This window comes from Anomaloglossus baeobatrachus, chromosome 5, assembly GCF_048569485.1.
Source record: "Anomaloglossus baeobatrachus isolate aAnoBae1 chromosome 5, aAnoBae1.hap1, whole genome shotgun sequence".
Classification (NCBI taxonomy): Eukaryota; Metazoa; Chordata; class Amphibia; order Anura; family Aromobatidae; genus Anomaloglossus; species Anomaloglossus baeobatrachus.
Window position 1 is genome coordinate 530,411,008 of NC_134357.1, and position 21,256 is coordinate 530,432,263.

The following is a 21,256-nucleotide window of genomic DNA, read 5'->3' on the forward strand; positions in this document are numbered from 1 at the left end:
AGGATTGCTACCTCCAATAGGTGGCAATAGAGTTCATCTTCTTCCTCCCTAAAGAGATAATTTGCAAAGTAATTGGTACAGTTTTGTTTAAAGGGAGAATAATTGTGATATGGCCGGACTACACCCTTCAACTTCTCTGCATTTAGTGGTTCCTACTCACCTGGGCGGTTATCTGTAGGAATCTCCTCTTTACACCACTCATCACCCCTCACATAGGTCTCTGTAGTATTAATATGGGTCAGATCTTCACCCTGAAACAAATATTGTAAAAGTCACAGACAGATGGAGCAGTCACATCTATGATCAGCTCTAATCCTGCCATCTCCACCGTTCTTACTACACAAGTATAACACATATAATACTGGAGGATAAAACAAGACTGAGCACAAGACCTTCACAGCCGTCTACACATCATAGGGAGATTTCATGACCCCTTCTCTCCATCTACCTGATGATCCTGAGGAACATTGGGATCTTCTTGTTTACAGTCCTGTGGAAGAAGAGGACGGGGACATCTCTCTGGTGTTGTCCTCTCACTGGATAGAACTGGAGGAAACACATACAGGGACTGAATTCATTCTTTATATACAGATAGAGTAGCATGCAAATGTTTGGGCACCCCTAGTGAATATGACTGTTATTGTGAACAGTTAACTAAGTTTATGATGAAATGATTTCTAAAAGGCATAAAGTTAAAGATGACACATTTCCTTTGTATTTTAGGCAAAAAGAAAAATTGTATTTTCCTCTTTTATATTTTCAAATTAACAAAAAAGAATTTTGTTTACTTACCGTAAATTCTTTTTCTTATAGTTCCGTATTGGGAGACCCAGACATTGGGTGTATAGCTTCTGCCTCCGGAGGACGCACAAAGTACTACACTCAAAAGTGTAGCTCCTCCCTCTGAGCTTATACAACCCCTGGAGAACCAGATCTAACCAGTTTAGTGCAAAAGCTGAAGGAGAATAGCCACCCACAAGTAAAAACAGAGCCAGAACCGGAACAACCGGAGTCTCTGTCTACGACAACAGCCGGTGATAACACGCGGAACAAGAAACTGCCAACAGGCAAAAGGGAGGGTGCTGGGTCTCCCAATACGGAACTATAAGAAAAAGAATTTACGGTAAGTAAACGAAATTCTCTTTTTCTTTATCGTTCCTATGGGAGACCCAGACATTGGGACATCTCAAAGCAGTCCATGGGTGGGAATAAACAGAAAAACTGAGAAGTAGGCAGAACCTAACTTCACAAGTGGTCGACAGCCGCCTGAAGGATGCGTCTGCCCAAGCTCGCATCTGCCGAAGCATGAGCATGCACTTGGTAGTGCTTTGAAAAGGTATGCAGGCTAGTCCAAGTGGCAGCCTGACAGACTTGCTGAGCCGTAGCCTGGTGCCTGAAAGCCCAAGAGGCACCGACAGCCCTGGTTGAGTGTGCCTTGATCCCCGGCGGGGGAGGCACCTGAGAACACTGGTAGGCCTCCGAAATGGAGGACCTGATCCAACGGGCTAAGGTCGGCTTAGAAGCAGAGAGGCCCTTACGCCGACCTGTGGTTAGCACAAAAAGAGAGGTGCACCGCCTAATAGCAGCGGTGCAAGACACATAGATCCGGAGCGCCCGCACCAGATCCAGAGTATGCAACGCTTTTTCAAAGCGATGAACAGGAGCCAGACAAAAGGAAGGAAGGGTAATGTCCTGGTTAAGGTGGAAAGGAGAGACCACCTTAGGAAGAAAGTCCGGAGTCGGACGGAGAACCACCTTGTCTTGATGAAAAACCAAAAAAGGTGACTCCGAAGAGAGCGCAGCTAAATCAGAGACTCTCCTGAGGGAAGTTATGGCTACTAGAAAGACCACCTTCTGTGAAAGACGAAACAAAGAAACCTCCCTGAGAGGTTCAAAGGGGGGTTTCTGCAAAGCCGTGAGAACCAATTTGAGGTCCCAGGGATCCAAGGGCCGCTGGTAAGGCGGAATGATGTGAGACGCACCTTGCATGAAGGTGCGGACCTGAGCCAGCCGGGCGATACGCCGCTGGAACAGCACTGACAGAGCAAAGACTTGTCCCTTGAGAGAGTTGAGGGACAATCCCAGCTGCAGACCGGACTGTAGAAAAGACAGAAGGGTCGGCAAGGAAAAAGGCCAAGGAGAATGGCCGGAAGAGCGACACCAGGACAGGAAAATCTTCCAAGTCCTGTGATAGATCTTGGCAGAGGAAGACTTACGGGCCCGAGTCATAGTGGAGATGACTTCAGGAGGGATACCAGAAGCAGTCAAGATCCAGGACTCGAGCCACGCCGTCAATCTGAGAGCCGCAGAATTCTGGCGGAAAAACGGACCTTGTGAGAGAAGGTCTGGACGGTCCGGAAGATGCCACGGCACCTCTACGGACAGATGGAGCAGGTCTGGGTACCAAGCTCGCCTGGGCCAGTCCGGAGCAATGAGAATGACTCGCCGGCCCTCCATTCTGATTTTGCGCAGAACTGTGGGCAAGAGAGCTAGAAGGGGAAACACGTAAGACAGACAAAACTGGGACCAGTCTTGAACCAGAGCGTCCGCGGCGAAGGCCTGGGGATCGTGGGAGCGAGCCACGTAAACCGGAACCTTGTTGTTGTGACGGGATGCCATTAGGTCCACGTCCGGAGTGCCCCATTTGCGGCAGATTGACTGAAACACTGCCGGATGCAGGGACCACTCGCCGCTGTCCACGGTTTGACGGCTGAGATAATCTGCTTCCCAGTTTTCCACGCCTGGGATGTGGACTGCGGATATGGTGGACTTGGAGTCCTCCGTCCATTGAAGGATGCGTTGTACCTCCAACATTGCCAGGCGGCTGCGTGTCCCGCCTTGGTGATTGATGTAGGCAACTGCTGTCACGTTGTCTGACTGGACTCGGATGTGCTTGCCCGCCAACAGGTGGTGAAAGGCTAGGAGAGTTAGAAGCACAGCTCTGGTTTCCAGCACATTGATAGAGAGGGCTGACTCGGACGGAGTCCAAGTGCCCTGCGCTCGGTGGTGGAGACATACCGCTCCCCAGCCGGACAGACTGGCATCCGTGGTGAGAATCACCCAGGACGGGGTCAGGAAGGAGCGCCCCTGAGACAGAGAGAGGGGCCGAAGCCACCACTGAAGAGAGCTCCTGGTCTGTGGCGACAGAGCCACTAACCTGTGCAAGGAGGAAGGCCGCTTGTCCCAACAGCGGAGAATGTCCAGCTGCAGTGACCGCAGATGAAACTGGGCAAAGGGAACAGCCTCTATTGACGCCACCATCTGACCCAGCACCTGCATCAGGTGCCTGATGGAATAACGGCGGGGCCTCAGCAGAGCGCGGACCGCCAGTTGGAGGGACTGCTGTTTGACTAAGAGCAACTTCACAAGTGCCGGCAGAGACTCGAACTGCATCCCTAGGTACGTGAGACTCTGGGTCAGAGTCAGAGAGGATTTGGGAAGATTGACAATGCACCCGAATTGGGCTAGAGTGGCAAGAGTGAGCGAGACACTCCGCTGACAGTCCGCGCTGGATGAAGCCTTGATTAGAAGGTCGTCCAGGTAAGGAATCACTACCAACCCCTGTAGGTGCAGAACCGCAACCACTGCTGCCATGACCTTGGTGAATACTCGAGGGGCCGTGGCTAACCCGAAGGGGAGAGCCACGAAATGTTCCTCTCCGATTGCAAAACGTAGCCAACGCTGGTGTGAAACTGCAATTGGCACATGCAGATAGGCATCTCTGATGTCGATGGATGCCAGGAAATCCCCTTGGGTCATTGAGGCAATGACTGAACGCAGAGACTCCATGCGAAAATGCCGCACCTGAACATGCTTGTTGAGAAGCTTGAGATCCAGGATGGGCCGGAAGGAACCGTCCTTTTTGGGGACTAGGAAGAGATTTGAGTAGAAACCTCTGAACCGTTCCCGGGCGGGAACCGGTACAATTACTCCGTTGGCCTGCAAGGATGCCACGGCCTGAGAGAAGGCGGCGGCCTTGGAGCAGGGGGGAGTTGACAGAAAAAATCTGTTTGGCGGGCTGGAAGAGAATTCTATCCTGTAGCCGTGGGAGATGATATCCCGCACCCACTGATCGGAGACGTATTGAAACCACACGTCGCCAAAGTGGGAGAGCCTGCCACCGACTAAGGACGTTGCTGGCGCGGACAGACAGTCAAGAGGAGGCTGCCTTAGTGGCAGCAGCACCTGCGGTCTTCTGTGGACGCGCTTTCGTGCGCCAGCTGGATTTTTGGTCCTTGGCAGTGTTAGTGGACGAGGCCGAGGGCTTAGAGGACGACCAGTTGGAGGAACGAAAGGAACGAAACCTCGACTGATTCCTACCCTGGACAGGTTTCTTGGTTTTGGTTTGTGGCATGGAAGTACTCTTCCCGCCAGTAGCTTCCTTAATAATTTCATCCAGCTGTTCACCGAACAGCCGGGACCCAGCAAAAGGGAGACCAGCAAGGTACTTCTTTGAAGAAGCATCCGCCTTCCACTCTCTAAGCCACAAGATCCTGCGGATAGCGAGGGAATTAGCCGAAGCCACCGCAGTGCGGTGAGAAGCCTCCAGCATGGCAGACACGGCATAGGATGAGAAAGCTGAAGCCTGAGCAGTTAAGGTAACCATCTCAGGCATAGATTCCTTAGTGAGGGAATGCATCTCCTCCAGAGAAGCAGAGATGGCTTTGAGAGCCCACACTGCTGCAAAAGTCGGGGCGAACGAGGCCCCTGCCGCCTCATATATGGATTTGGCCAGAAGGTCAACCTGGCGGTCAGTGGAATCCTTAAGAGAGGTGCCATCAGCCACTGATACAACGGTCCGGGCTGAGAGTCTAGACACCGGAGGGTCTACCTTTGGTGAATGAGCCCACTCCTTGACCACCTCAGGTGGAAAGGGAAAACGGTCATCAGAACCACGCTTAGGGAAGCGTTTGTCAGGGCAGGCCCTGGGTTTGGTCACAGCGGCCTGAAAGCTGGAGTGGTTAAAGAACACACTCTTTGTCCTCTTAGGCGAGGTAAACTGGTGCTTTTCTGCCAGAGAAAGTTGCTCCTCAGATACTGGCGGATTGAGATCCAGTACAGAATTAATGGACGCAATCAAATCACTAACATCTGAGTCACTATCGGACAGACCAATGGGGCACATGGAGGCAGTCTCCGAGCCCCCAGTAAAGGTATCCTCCTCATCCTGCGAGTCAGCTTCTGAAACCGAGCCGTGGGACGAAGGAGAGGGAGCTCTTTTTAGAAGGACGGGGCCTGGGACCAGATGATGAATCCTCTGTGAGCTCCGGTCCTGAGAGAGACCTAGCAGCAGAGGCACCCTGTGAAGGGGGCTGATGCATGTTCAGCAAAGTCCTGGACAGATGTCCCATGGAGTCAGCAAAAGACTGGGAGATAGACCTGGTTAAGGATTCTACCCATGCCGGGGGGTCAGCCACAGGGGCCGGAGCAGCCTGAGAGACCCCTGGGGGTGCGATTCCAGGCTGAGGCATCGTCAGGTTAGAGCAGGCATCACAATGTGGATAGGTGCTCGGTTCCGGCAGTAGGAGCCTACATGTAGTGCATACTGAAAACAGCTTTGGAGCCTTGCTCCTCGTGTGTGACATGCTGCTGGAGTGAGGGCTCTGCCAGAATGACCCCCAGAGAGTATATACAGAAGGTCCACAACCAGAGGTTGTGGCTTACCAGACCGCTGTAGCGGTTTGTGTGCCCTTCAGATCCCGAAGCCCAGACTCCCAAGCACCTCAGCAGGGATGCTGCAGACCAGTGGTGATCAGGGAAAAACGCTGAGAAAATGGCCACCGGAGTGAAGAGAGGGGGCGGGACTCACTCTGAGAGCGGGATCTGGAGGGCCAAAGAGATTCACAGGGGAGGAGACGTACTCAGTGAGGAGTGTCTCTCCCCTTTGTAGAACGGCCGCTGGGCGGAGCCGCGCTGTCCCTCTGCATGAATGACATGCGAGAGCAGGGAAACCGAAAGTAGGCCTCCGGCGAAGACAGGGCCTAAATTTGAGCGGTGCGGCCGACGCGCAGGCACCATCGGCGCGGTTCTCAGGCGACAGCCAGAGAACCCGCCGGAAATGTCAGAAAAATCACTCAGCACACTCTCCCACAACAATAAAGTACAAGGGACCCCCATATATAACCGTCTCAGGTACTTAGCTTGCTGAGACGCAGGGTTCCAAGTCCCTGAGGGATGAGTGCTCCGGTCCAGCAGGGTCCTGAAGGGCTGCAGATGGAGACCGGTCTCATGCCAAGCATGGAGAACCGTGCTGGCTCCCACTTCAAGCCAGAGCCCCGGATGGATGGTGAAGGAGCACGGCATGTAAGGCTCCAGCCTGGGAATCAACCTTAACAGCACCGCCGACACAGTGGGGTGAGAAGAAACATGCCGGGGGTCCAGGCTTGGACCCGCTTTTCTTCAAACTCTTTCCAAAAATGAAAAATCAGATGAGAATGCATGTGTGGATGTATGACCTCCTGAACACAAAGTGATAAACTCGTTAGATCTGGTTCTCCAGGGGGTGTATAAGCTCAGAGGGAGGAGCTACACTTTTGAGTGTAGTACTTTGTGTGTCCTCCGGAGGCAGAAGCTATACACCCAATGTCTGGGTCTCCCATAGGAACGATAAAGAAAAAGGAAAATTGGTCAAAGCAAAAGTTTGGGTACTCTGCATTGTTAGTACCTAGTAGACCCCCTTTGGCAAGTATCACAGCTTGTATAAATGTTTTTACTAGCAGCCAAGAGACTTTCGATTCTTGTTTGGGGGATTTTCATCCATTCTTCCTTGGAAAAGTCTTCCAGTTCTGTGAGATTCCTGGCTCGTCTTGCATGCACTGCTCTTTTGAGGTCTAGCCACAGATTTTCAAAGATGTTCAGATTAGGGGACTGTGAGGGCCATTGTAAAACCTTCACTTTGCGCCATTTGAGGTCGTCTATTGTGGACTGTGACATGTCTAGGATGTATGTGTGTTTAGGAAATATGTCTTTACTTTATACGTTTTAGAGGTCATTTCATCTTCAACTTGCTTATCTGTATGCAATAACAGTAATTTTGATGAGTGGTGCCCAAAATTTACATGCTACTATAATTATAGGCCGTGTGTATTTAGTCCTGTGTATTACCTGGTGATGTGAGGGGCTGGGGAACTGCCATCATGACGTCCTTGTACAGATCTTTGTGTCCTTCTAAATACTCCCACTCCTCCATGGAGAAATAGATGGTGACGTCCTGACATCTTATAGGAACCTGACACATACAATGATACCGTCATCCCCCGATCCCTTCCTAGTGTTACTTTATAATTTCCCAGCAGTGTCACCTCTCCAGTCAGCAGCTCAATCATCTTGTAGGTCAGTTCTAGGATCTTCTGGTCATTGATGTCCTCATGTATCGGGGGGTGAGGTGGAGTCCCTGTGATTGGGCTCAGGGGTCTTCTCCATCTCTCAGACACAGGGTCCTGACAGCGGTCACTAGAGGTCTTCTTCACTACTGTGTAATCCTGGTTATGGAGAGACACAGTAATAAATCTCACTCCAGACATTTCCAGAGTCCTCACCTCTCCAGTTCTGTCCATCTGTTATTCCCATAGATAAGAATGATGTAATGTGACGTCATCTGAATCTCTCACCTCTCCAGTAAGCCGGAAGAGGATCTCTAGGGTGAGGTGTAATATCCTCTCCGCCATCTTGTCCCTGTCCTTATCCATCCTTAATGGGTCAATCAGGAAAATTCTCTTTATATAGAAGATCTGAGAGGATCCGATATTGAAGGGACCTGAATGGGGAGAAGATGGAAAATCATAAAGAATCTCCTGTAATCTACAATTACTAGAGATAATAAGAGGAAACATATGAGATATAACACGTACATTTTGTATTCTATCCTCATATGGATCGACACATAGTAATGAAAGACTTGCGTCTTGTATGATCGCACGATTATATTGTTGAAAAATGTTAAAAAGTTTAAAGCAAAAATATTCCACAAATATCAGTTTTAGGAATGAGAACTATCCCTCATTATAGGTAGAACAAACCTCCTGCACAATGTTGGTGAAATCCAGGGGCGTAACGACTAGAGGTGATAGAACGCCCCAAAAACTAGGACCGGCGGATCACTGACAGATTTAATAATAAGTCCGATCCGCTCCGGAATCCGGTGACCATAAAAGTCAATGGGCACCAGAATCCGGAGATTAAAATTGTCTGTGGAGGGGATATGGGGGCAGGAGTGCGTGCGGTATACTCACCCAGACTGTGTCACAGTGGCACACTCCTTCCGGGTCACGCTTTTACCTTTCAGAGCAGACAATTCAATATTCACTACTTTGCCCGCCCCGCCCACAGGTGCGTGTAATTGGTTGCAGTTAGACGCACCCCCACCCTGAGTAGCAGTATGTCACCTGACTGCAACCAATCACAGGCGGCAGGACGGCTGGTGGGCAGGTAAAGCAGTACAAGTGGCTGCGCGTCAATATGGTGGTAAAAAAAAAAAGTCATCAGCACAGATACAGCCTGTGGCTGCAGCCCCAGCTGTCTGGCTGTATCTGTGCTCTGTATCCAGTGCCCACAGTCACACGTGCGAGGTTTTGCCATGGCAGACTCTCGCGAGTCACTCACAAGTGTGATTCAAATCTAAGAGAAACCGCATGCAGCTTTTTTTTTTTTATTATTTAAATAATTATAAAAAAAAACGACCTGCGGTTTGGAATAAAATACAAACACCCCCTCCTTCACTACTTTATTAACCCCCCAACACAGCACTCCAGGTCCGGCATAATCCACAGGAGGTCCCACGCCGCTTCAGCTCTGCTACATCTGAATATCACAGAGAGAGGCCATAGAGAACGACCGCTCTCTGTAACTTCCAGAGAATGAATGAGCTGCGCAATGAGCGGTGACGTCACTCAGGTCATTTGAGGTTACAGCAAGAGGTTCCCACGGTCCTTCACCTGTGATCGCAGGTAACATGACCTCAGGTGGAGATCACTGAGTTCAAAGACCTGCGTCTATTAGCAGAAAATCGCTGTTTTTTTGGCCAAGAGTTGCAAATTTGGTGCTGAAATTTTTACACCATATTCTGCATCCAATTTACACCTCCTGGCAAAAAAACGCTGTGTTTTGCTGCATTTTTTGCCGCATTTTTTTTTTTTTTTGCCAGCAGGTGCACATTTGGTGCTGAAATCGTCTACACCAGATTTCAGCACAATATTTCCACCTGCTGGCAGAAATTTATTTTTTTATCATTTTTGGCTCAAGGGATGCAAATTTGTTGCTGAAATTTTTACACCATATTCCTGAATCCAATCTACACTTCCTGGCAAAAAACGCGGTATTTTGATGCATTTTTCTGTCGCGTGTTTTTTTTTTTTTTTGCCGTGGTTTTTTTTCCCAGGAGGTGTGCATTTGGTGCTGAAATCGTCTAGAAACATATGCATGCTCTTGTCAGAAGAGTGCTGCTGTGCCGGTGATGTCAGACTTAAGCAGGTCTGCCAGGCATGATATCACCCGGCACAGCCTGGCGTTCTCTGACCATGAGCGTGCATGTACCTAGAAACTCATGCACGCTCCTGTCAGAAGTGTGCGGCTGTGCTGCGATGTCAGACTCGTGGGAGTCCCTCGCAAGTGTGACTGCGGCTTAATAAAAACTGCATGCGGCTGTTTTTTTTTTTTTCTTTATTTAAATAAATAATTTAAAAAAAAAACGATGTGTGGTCCCCCCCCCAATTTTCACCCCCAGCCATGATAATGCCGGCTGGGGGCTGGTATATTCTCAGCCCACAGCCGCCCAGTATTGCCGCATCTATTAGATGTGACAATCCCAATACATTACCGGCCCTTCCCAGTGGCGTGATGCGGTGCCAAATCGGGGTAATGAGAGGTTAATAGCAGCGCACAGCTGCTACTAAGCCCTAGGTTAGTGATGGCACAGGCGTCTATCAGATACCTACATCACAAACCTGTAAATAAACACATACTGAAATCCTTTATTTGGAATAAAGTACAAAACACACACCCTCCTTCACCACTTTATTAGGCCCTAACAAAGCCCTCCAGCTCTGGCGTAATCCACACGAGATCCCACGACGAATCATCCAGCTCTGCTACATCTCAGAACTAGCAGCCATAGAGAAGACTGCCAGCTCTGAGTGTAGCCTAAGACTGAGCCACGATAAGCGATGACTGTCACGGGCTGGGGGCGTGTCAGCCTGGAACCAATCACAGACGAGAGGACAGCCGGTGGGCGGGGAAAACAAAGAAAGCTGTGTGTGTGCGATTATACAGTAATCTCAATAACTTTGTTTAAGCCCAAGGTTAAGCATTCTTTTAATGTATTCTTAAAATACATCGCCATCCACCAAGCAAACAAGTAAGCCAGTGTACCAAACAAAACCAAACGTTCAACTCACTGCTTAGTGGAAACCGTACCAGGTGAAAGTCAGGGCTCTTTCACCCAGGGTTGTGGAGTCTGAGTCGTGGAGTCGGTGTTCATTTTAGTGGAGTCGGAGTCAGTATAAAATGGACCAACTCCGACTCCTAAAATATATAATAAATTGAGTACAGGAGTTCAATGCAGAATGTGCTGAATATTTTTCAAAAGAATTTGGGAAACTTATGAAATGTCCTATAAATGTCTGTTCTATTCCTGATCTAAGGCTACATTCACACACAGCGTTTTTGCTGTGTTTTTTGAGAATACGTTTTTCAGCTGCAAAAGCAGATCAGCTTTTTAAAAAACCACATCACCTGAAAGGTTTATAAGCTCATAGATAAGGCTTTCAATAGCTAAAGCAGATTAGAAAAACGCCACAAACTGACATGCTCATTCTTTGTGAGGATCTGTTTTTGAGCCCAAAACGGATCATCACAAAACAATGCTTCAAACATAAGTACAATTAAACTGATGAATGAGAGTAATGAACAACAGCTAGAAGAAAATTTAGGATTCAGTATGTTTCAGATGGAAGGCCACAGTGCTGTTCATGTAACTGAGGAACAAACAGATATTACAACAGAAGAACAGAAAAATGATACTTTAGAATTAGATGATCTTGTTGAAGCTGCTTCAAAACACTTTCATATTCATCACATGCGCTGTGTTGTGCACACGCTGCAGCTGGCAATAAGAGATAGTCTGCAAGAGGGACATGCTGGAAATCTGTTTGGAAAAGTGAGGAAATTGGTTATTGCCACCAGAACGCCTAAAATTGATTCCATCTTGAAGAGACGTGCTGGGAAAGGGGCAATTGTCAATCAAGCCACTCGGTGGGGAAGCACTTATTTAATGATTGAGCGATTGCTTGAATTAAAACCGTTTCTTAGGCCCCCTTCACACGTCAGTGAAAAACACTGACGTTCTTCACTGCCGTGTAAAACACGCACATGTCCCTCCATGTCCAGTGATTCACGGCACATGTGGGTTGTCCATGTGCAATCCGTGATCCCAAATGGACATTTCTCACCTGCCTTCACTACTGCTGTCCATGGTGCTGAACTCCTCGGCTCTGCAGCGGCCGCCCACCGCTCTCTGTAGCTACTTCCGGGTCGGCTGTTCCTGCTTTCATGAATTATCATGAGCAGGGCAGGAGCTGGAGAGAGCACAGGGTCGCTGGAAAGGTGAGTTGAAAATGTTATTTGCTATGTCAGTGTTTTTCTAGTACGTGTTTCACGGATCACACCATAGTGTGGTCCGTGGGTCATCAGTGATGCCAGAAAAAAAAACTGACTTGTCTCCGTGCAGAATCACGGACATGCGTGTACAGTGCACGGAGACACGTTCAGTGAAAAATCACTGATGTGTGAGCAGACCCATTGATTATAATGGGTCTGCGTATGTCAGTGATTCTGGTACGTATATTAAAAAAAAAAAAAGCACATACGTAGCTATGGCGAATCCTCAGGTAACCCTAAATGAAGGTCAATGGACACAGGTGGCTGAATTGAAGGAATTGCTTAATCACCCATTTACCGTGACTAAGAAATTACAAGCTGAGGATTTAATTCCTGGCATTTTCATAAGGGAGTTGAAGAACTTGCCATCTGCGATTAAACCTCCTCTTTGGGATAGGCAAAATAGCATTTCTGCTTCAATGAAACGGAGACACAGCTATTGGAAAATAAAATTCATCTGGCAGCTGTTTATGTGGACCCAAGTCATCGTATACTGCTTGATGATCAAAAGCTTACTAAAGGAAAAGTAGCTCTGACTGAGGTTGCAGTTAGGATGAGTGGCCTACAGGACTGCCAGGCGGAAGAGGACTTGGGTCCTGACAGTGCAACTGCTGCCATATCTTCATCCTCATCAGATGAGAAGTTTAACTTTGACACGTATTTGGATGAAATGGAGCGGGCAAAGCGTTGCCGCAAGGAAAAAGCTTTCACTCGATCTCCTATAGCAGCAGATTGACCAGATTTCAGCTAAATTTTTCACTTGCTCTCAAATAATAGAAAAATTCAACTGTTCATCAAAACTGACTGTGCATGAGGCAATAATTGTTAGAGATGTTGCCCATGTGGTTACGGCTTTGCCTCCAACCCAAGTTAGTGTAGAGAGATTGTTCTCTAGCCTTAAAATTATTAGGTCAGATTTGACGTCATCTATGAAGGAGGATCTAATGGAGGCAATTCTATTTCTTACAACAAATTCACAGACTGCAAAAGAAGGGAATTTTGTTTACTTACCGTAAATTCCTTTTCTTCTAGCTCCAATTGGGAGACCCAGACAATTGGGGTGTATAGGCTATGCCTCCGGAGGCCGCACAAAGTATTACACTAAAAGTGTAAAGCCCCTCCCCTTCTGCCTATACACCCCCCGTGCTCCCACGGGCTCCTCAGTTTTGGTGCAAAAGCAAGAAGGAGGATAAAAAATTATAAACTGGTTTAAAGTAAATTCAATCCGAAGGAATATCGGAGAACTGAAACCATTCAACATGAACAACATGTGTACACAAAAAAACAGGGGCGGGTGCTGGGTCTCCCAATTGGAGCTAGAAGAAAAGGAATTTACGGTAAGTAAACAAAATTCCCTTCTTCTTTGTCGCTCCATTGGGAGACCCAGACAATTGGGACGTCCAAAAGCAGTCCCTGGGTGGGTAAATAATACCTCATAATAGAGCCGTAACGGCTCCGTCCTACAGCTGGGCAACCGCCGCCTGAAGGACTCGCCTACCTAGGCTGGCATCCGCCGAAGCATAGGTATGCACCTGATAGTGTTTCGTGAAAGTGTGCAGGCTCGACCAGGTAGCTGCCTGACACACCTGCTGAGCCGCAGCCTGGTGCCGCAAGGCCCAGGACGCCCCCACGGCCCTGGTAGAATGGGCCTTCAGCCCTGAGGGAACCGGAAGCCCCGAGGAACGATAAGCTTCGAGAATTGGTTCCTTGATCCACCGAGCCAGGGTTGATTTGGAAGCTTGTGTCCCTTTACGCTGGCCAGCGACAAGGACAAAGAGTGCATCCGAGCGGCGCAGGGGCGCCGTACGAGAAATGTAGAATCTGAGTGCTCTCACCAGATCTAACAAGTGCAAATCCTTTTCACATTGGTGAACTGGATGAGGACAAAAAGAGGGTAAGGAGATATCCTGATTGACATGAAAGGGGGATACCACCTTAGGGAGAAATCCCGGAACCGAACGCAGGACCACCTTGTCCTGGTGAAACACCAGGAAAGGGGCTTTGCATGACAACGCTGCTAGCTCAGACACTCTCCGAAGTGAAGTGACTGCAACTAGGAAAACCACTTTCTGCGAAAGGCGTGCGAGAGAAATATCCCTCATTGGCTCGAACGGTGGTTTCTGAAGAACCATCAGCACCCTGTTCAGATCCCAGGGTTCTAACGGACGTTTGTAAGGAGGAACGATGTGACAAACCCCCTGCAGGAACGTGCGTACCTGTGGAAGTCTGGCCAGGCGCTTCTGAAAAAACACAGAGAGCGCAGAGACTTGTCCCTTAAGGGAGCCGAGTGACAAACCCTTTTCCAATCCGGATTGAAGAAAGGACAGAAAAGTGGGCAAGGCAAATGGCCAGGGAGAAAAACCCTGATCAGAGCACCACGACAAGAATATTTTCCACGTCCTGTGGTAGATCTTGGCGGACGTTGGTTTCCTAGCCTGTCTCATAGTGGCAATGACATCTTGAGATAATCCTGAAGACGCGAAGATCCAGGACTCAATGGCCACACAGTCAGGTTGAGGGCCGCAGAATTCAGATGGAAAAACGGCCCTTGAGATAGCAAGTCTGGTCGGTCTGGTAGTGCCCACGGTTGGCCGACCGTGAGATGCCGCAGATCCGGGTACCACGACCTCCTCGGCCAGTCTGGAGCAACGAGGATGGCGCGGCGGCAGTCGGCCCTGATTTTGCGTAACACTCTGGGCAACAGTGCCAGCGGAGGAAACACATAAGGGAGTTGAAACTGCGACCAATCTTGAACTAAGGCGTCTGCCGCCAGAGCTCTGTGATCGTGAGAACGTGCCATGAATGCCGTGACCTTGTTGTTGTGCCGGGACGCCATGAGGTCGACGTCCGGCACCCCCCGGCGGCAACAGATCTCCTGAAACACGTCCGGGTGAAGGGACCATTCCCCTGCGTCCATGCCCTGGCGACTGAGATAATCTGCTTCCCAGTTTTCCACGCCTGGGATGTGAACTGCAGAGATGGTGGAGGCCGTGGCTTCCACCCACATCAAAATCCGCCGGACTTCCTGGAAGGCTTGCCGACTGCGTGTGCCGCCTTGGTGGTTGATGTATGCCACCGCTGTGGAATTGTCCGACTGAATTCGGATCTGCTTGCCTTCCAGCCACTGCTGGAACGCTTTCAGGGCAAGATACACTGCCCGTATCTCCAGAACATTGATCTGAAGCGAGGACTCTTGCTGGGTCCACGTACCCTGAGCCCTGTGGTGGAGAAAGACCGCTCCCCACCCTGACAGACTCGCGTCCGTCGTGACCACCTCCCAGGATGGGGGTAGGAAGGATTTCCCCTTCGATAATGAAGTGGGAAGAAGCCACCACCGAAGGGAAGCTTTGGTCGCCTGAGAGAGGGAGACGTTCCTGTCGAGGGACGTCGGCTTCCTGTCCCATTTGCGTAGGATGTCCCATTGAAGAGGACGCAGGTGAAACTGCGCGAAAGGGACTGCCTCCATTGCTGCCACCATCTTCCCCAGGAAGTGCATGAGACGCCTCAAGGGGTGTGCCTGACCTTGAAGGAGAGATTGCACCCCTTTCTGTAGTGAACGCTGCTTGATCAGCGGAAGTTTCACTATCGCTGAGAGGGTATGAAACTCCATGCCAAGGTATGTCAGCGATTGGGCCGGTGTCAGATTTGACTTTGGAAAATTGATGATCCACCCGAAACTCTGGAGAGTCTCCAGAGTAGCGTCGAGGCTGTGTTGGCATGCCTCTTGAGAGGGTGCCTTGATCAGCAGATCGTCCAAGTAAGGGATAACCGAGTGACCCTGAGAGTGGAGGACCGCTACTACAGTAGCCATAACCTTGGTGAAAACCCGTGGGGCTGTTGCCAGGCCGAACGGCAGTGCCACGAACTGCAGGTGTTCGTCTCCTATGGCGAAGCGCTGGTGCTCTGGAGCAATCGGTACGTGGAGATAAGCATCTTTGATATCGATCGATGCAAGGAAATCTCCTCGGGACATTGAGGCGATGACGGAGCGGAGGGATTCCATCCGGAACCGCCTGGTCTTTACGTGTTTGTTGAGCAGTTTCAGGTCCAGGACGGGACGGAAAGACCCGTCCTTCTTTGGAACCACAAACAGGTTGGAGTAAAAACCGTGACCCTGTTGCTGAAGAGGAACAGGGACCACCACTTCTTCTGCCTTCAGAGTGCCCAATGCCTGCAGAAGAGCCTCGGCTCGCTCGGGAGGCGGGGATGACCTGAAGAATCGAGTCGGGGGACGAGAGGTGAACTCTATCTTGTAACCGTGAGACAGAATGTCTCTCACCCAACGGTCTTTTACCCGTGGCAGCCAGGTGTCGCAAAGCGGGAGAGCCTGCCACCGACCGAGGATGCGGAGTGAGGAGGCCGAAAGTCATGAGGAAGCCGCTTTGGTAGCGGCACCTCCGGTGGTCTTTTTAGGACGTGACTTAGACCGCCATGAATCGGAGTTCCCTTGATCTTTCTGAGGCCTTTTGGACGAGGAGAATTGGGACCTGCCCGCGCCCCGAAAGGACCGAAACCACGACTGCCCCCTCTTCTGTTGGGGTATGTCCGGTTTGGGCTGGGGTAAGGATGTATCCTTTCCCTTGGATTGTTTGATGATTTCATCCAAACGCTCGCCAAACAACCGGTCGCCAGAAATCGGCAAACTGGTTAAGCGCTTTTTGGAAGCAGAATCTGCCTTCCATTCCCGTAGCCACAAGGCCCTGCGGAGTACCACCGAATTGTCGGCTGCAACCGCCGTACGGCTCGCAGAGTCCAGGACAGCATTAATAGCGTAAGACGCAAATGCCGACGTCTGAGCGGTTATGGACGCCACCTGCGGCGCGGACGTGCGTGTGGCTGCTTCAATTTGCGCTTGACCTGCTGAGATAGCTTGTAGCGCCCATACGGCTGCGAATGCTGGGGCAAAAGAAGCGCCGATAGCTTCATAGATGGATTTCAACCAGAGCTCCATCTGCCTGTCAGTGGCATCTTTTGAGTGAAGCCCCATCTTCCACTGCCAGTATGGATCTAGCCGCCAGTCTGGAGATTGGAGGATCCACCTTGGGACCCTGAGTCCAACCTTTGACCACGTCAGTGGGAAAGGGATAACGTGTATCCTTAAGGCGCTTAGAAAAACGCTTATCTGGACAAGCACGGTGATTCTGGACTGCCTCTCTGAAATCAGAGTGGTCCAGACACATACTCGGTGTACGCTTGGGAAACCTGAAACGGAATTTCTCCTGGTGAGAAGCTGACTCCTCCACTGGAGGAGCTGAGGGAGAAATATCCAACATTTGATTGATGGACGCAATAAGATCGTTCACTATGGCGTCCCCATCAGGAGTATCAAGATTGAGAGCGGCCTCAGGATCAGAATCCTGATCAGCTGTCTCCGCTTCATCATCCAGAGATTCCCCCCGCTGAGACCCTGAACAATATGAAGATGTCGAGGGAATTTCCAAGCGAGCTCGCTTAGTCTGTCTGGGGCTGGGGTCTGTGTCAGAGACCTCACCCTGGGATCTATGAGACACCCCGGGGGGACCTTGCTGGTCCAACTGAGGGGGGGCCAGGGAGCAATGAATCAACAGTGCCCCTGTGCTGAGATACCGGTCTGGACTGCAAGGCTTCTAGTATCTTAGCCATAGTCTCAGAGAGTTTATCTGTAAAAACTGCAAACTCCGTCCCTGTCACCTGTACAGTGTTAGCAGGTGGTTCCCCCTGGGCCCCCCTTAGCAGAGGCTCCGGCTGAGTAAGTGCCACAGGGGCCGAGCAGTGCACACAATGAGGGTCAGTGGAACCTGCCGGTAGCGGGGTCGTACATGCGGCGCAGGCAGCATAGTAAGCCTGTGGTTTGGCACCCCTGCCTTTTGTGGGCGCCATGCTGTTGTCTTCTCTGAGCAACACAATAGGGTATATAGCCAGAATCAACTGTGCACCATACAGTGTAAAGTATATCCTATAAACATATAATTTATAATTACACTTCTGTACAAATGGGGCTAGCACCACAGGTGCTGTTTACCACCCGCTTAGAGCGGTTGTGAGGCCACCAGAATCCCTGCCTGGGTCTCCCAGAATCTGTCCCCCTCTGCAGCGTTCAAGGAGCTGACAGGAATGGCTGCCGGCGTCCTGAGGAGAGGAGGGAGCCGTGGGCGTGACCCAGAAAGTGCGGGAACTGGTGCCCCACTGTGCACAGTGAGAGGGGTGGAGTATGCAAAGCATGCTCCAGCTCTCAGTGCTGCTCATCCTGTGCAGCGTCCCGCCCTTCCCCTGACTGGCAGGGCTGGGGGCGGGAGGAAGAAAGACTAGGCCGCAAAAGCCGGGGACTCGAGTAATAAGCGCGGCCGCCGTACAAGCGCGGCCGGCGCGGAAGTCCCCGGCGCACTACAAGTCCCAGCCGCGCCGCAGTGTTAACAAAGGCAGCGGCGGTCAGCGCGGTAGTCCCCATACACAACACACTCAGCGACGCTGCAGTGTGTAATGGCACATTTAACACGGTCAGCGCCGCGGTCCCCGGTGCACTAGCACACCCAGCAATGCTGGAGTGTTGCTGTGCGCGGTCCCCACGGGGACACAGAGTACCTCCAAGTAGCAGGGCCATGTCCCTGAACGATACTCAGCTCCTATCCAGCAGGGTCCTCAGGAGCTGTGGATGGAGCACGGTCTCAGTGCCTGGAGACCGGCTAGGATCCCACTTCACCCAGAGCCCCGAGGGGGATGGGGAAGGAAAACAGCATGTGGGCTCCAGCCTCCGTACCCGCAATGGATACCTCAACCTTAACAACACCGCCGACAAGAGTGGGGTGAGAAGGGAGCATGCTGGGGGCTCTATATGGGCCCACTTTTCTTCCATCCGACATAGTCAGCAGCTGCTGCTGACTAAGCTGTGGAGCTGTGCGTGCATGTCTGCCTCCTTCGCACAAAGCAAAAAACTGAGGACCCCGTGGGAGCACGGGGGGTGTATAGGCAGAAGGGGAGGGGCTTTACACTTTTAGTGTAATACTTTGTGCGGCCTCCGGAGGCATAGCCTATACACCCCAATTGTCTGGGTCTCCCAATGGAGCGACAAAGAAAGTTTTATTTAGTATATGTTTGTTGAAAACTGTGTTTTGCCACTTACATAGTTTAATACATAGTTTTTTATATATATATATATATATATATATATATATATATATATATATATATATATATATATATATATATATATATATATATATATATATAATTAGTGTGTATATATATATATATATATATATATATATATATTACATAGTGTATTACATATTTACAATTTATTACAGTTTGTGTTCTAAAGTTGTATTCCAATAAATAGAACATAAAATATATCTAAATATCTTGATTATTGTATCATAAAAATGATTAAATGATGTTCACATTGTGCTAGAATACATTTTTCACTTAAACATAAGCAATATATGTGGGAGTCAGTGTCGGTGCAAGGGAAATTGAGGAGTCGGAGTCACAGGTTTGGCTTACCGACTCCAGAGCCCTGGTTTCACCCACTTATAACTCTGCACCAGTACCTTGAAAACCCCCCCTTCAAATCCTCTCCGTCGAGGACCAGGCTTCGGGGCCTTATCAATCATCTATTATCACAAACATGTCCCACATGGATGTATTTCGCCACACAAAACAGTTAAATTCTACAAAGTTCTTTTTTTTTTTCTCCACTCAAAGAAACAATAGTACCGTGAACACTTCCTCAATTTGCTCTGCAGCTAATGGAAGCTCAGTGGACTTCCTCTTTTCTACGAACCACTCTGCTATCTTCAGACAAACAGACGTTTCAAACAGGCAAACTCAATGACATAAAATACAGGTGTTAAGGTATAATATGACCGGTTCAGGAGCTAGGACTTCACACAGATCGGTCATCAAGTGTCTGAACTCTGGTAGCCGACACCTCATTCTCTCCTTGAAAAATTAACACAGGAGGATAAGCGAAAAACATGTTGTTATCTTATTACCTTCTAGGAGTTGCAATCTCCAAGCCTCTTGTGGTCGTGGTAGAGTGAAGGTGATGTCACAGCTTTCCTCGGTCCGGACGTATTCCGCCCTAGCCCCACGCTGGGACGCCAACTGCTGTGGTTATAAATTTAGGTTAATGCCATTCACAAGATACACATCTATCTCTTTGACACCTGCATTTCAAATTAGTAATTAAAGGGTTTTATCGCATGCGATATATATCTCTACACAAATCAAAGTGCACCAGACATGAATTGATGCAGAATTCTGATTTATTGAGGAAGTACAAGGAATAATATAAGAAGCCCCTGGCTGAGGGCCAGGGGTGCCTACTATAATCCTGTTGATTAAGCAGCAAAAAGAGCTTACATTGAGTAATATACAGTGCTGGCCAAAAGTATTGGCACCCCAGCAATTCTGTCAGAGAATACTCAGTTTCTTCCTGAAAATGATTGCAATCACAAATTCTTTGGTATTATTATCTTCATTTAATTTGTCTTCAATGAAAAAAAATAAATAAATTTGTCATAAAGCCAAATTGGATATAATTCCACACCAAATATAAAAAAGGGGGTGGACAAAAGTATTGGCACTGTTTGAAAAATCATGTGATGCTTCTCTAATTTGTGTAATTAACAGCACCTGTAACTTACCTGTGGCACTTAACAGGTGTTGGCAATAACTAAATCACACTTGCAGCCAGTTGACATGGATTAAAGTTGACTCAACCTCTGTCCTGTGTCCTTGTGTGTACCACATTGAGCATGGAGAAAAGAAAGAAGACCAAAGAACTGTCTGAGGACTTGAGAATCCAAATTGTGAGGAAGCATGAGCAATCTCAAGGCTACAAGTCCATCTCCAAAGACCTGAACGTTCCTGTGTCTACGGTGCGCAGTGTCATCAAGAAGTTTAAAGCCCATGGCACTGTGACTAACCTCCCTAGATGTGGAAGGAAAAGAAAAATTGACGAGAGATTTCAACGCAAGATTGTGCGGATGGTGGATAAAGAACCTCGACTAACATCCAAACAAGTTCAAGCTGCCCTGCAGTCCGAGGGTACAACAGTGTCAACCCGTACTATCCGTCGGCATCTGAATGAAAAGGGACTGTATGGTAGGATACCCAGGAAGACCCCACTTCTTACCCCGAGACATAAAAAAGCCAGGCTGGAGTTTGCCAAAACTTACCTGAGAGCCTAAAACGTTTTGGAAGATTGTTCTCTGGTCAGATGAGACAAAAGTAGAGCTTTTTGGGAAAAGACATCAACATAGGGTTTACAGGAAAAAAAAAGAGGCATTCAAAAAAAAGAACACTGTACCTACAGTCAAACATGGCGGAGGTTCCCTGATGTTTTGGGGTTGCTTTGCTGCCTCTGGCACTGGACTGCTTGACCGTGTGCATGGCATTATGAAGTCTGAAGACTACCAACAAACTTTGCGGCATAATGTGGGGCCCAGTGTGAGAAAGCTGGGTCTTCCTCAGAGGTCATGAGTCTTCCAGCAGGACAATGACCCAAAACACACTTCAAAAAGCACTAGAAAATGGTTTGATAGAACGCACTGGAGACTACTAAAGTGGCCAGCAAAGAGTCCAGACCTGAATCCCATAGAACACCTGTGGAGAGATCTCAAAA

General features: G+C 49.2%; 1 protein-coding gene across 1 annotated transcript in view; it reads right to left on the reverse strand.

Moving 5' to 3' along the window:
- The window catches only part of LOC142312161 (uncharacterized), a 378,399-nt gene that overhangs the window by 158,353 nt on the left and 198,790 nt on the right, over positions 1–21,256 (reverse strand). Inside the window, 4 exon segments of the mRNA XM_075351064.1 lie at positions 161–251; positions 449–546; positions 7,105–7,228; positions 7,302–7,481. Of these exon segments, the coding sequence (XP_075207179.1) occupies positions 161–251; positions 449–546; positions 7,105–7,228; positions 7,302–7,481 (493 nt within the window).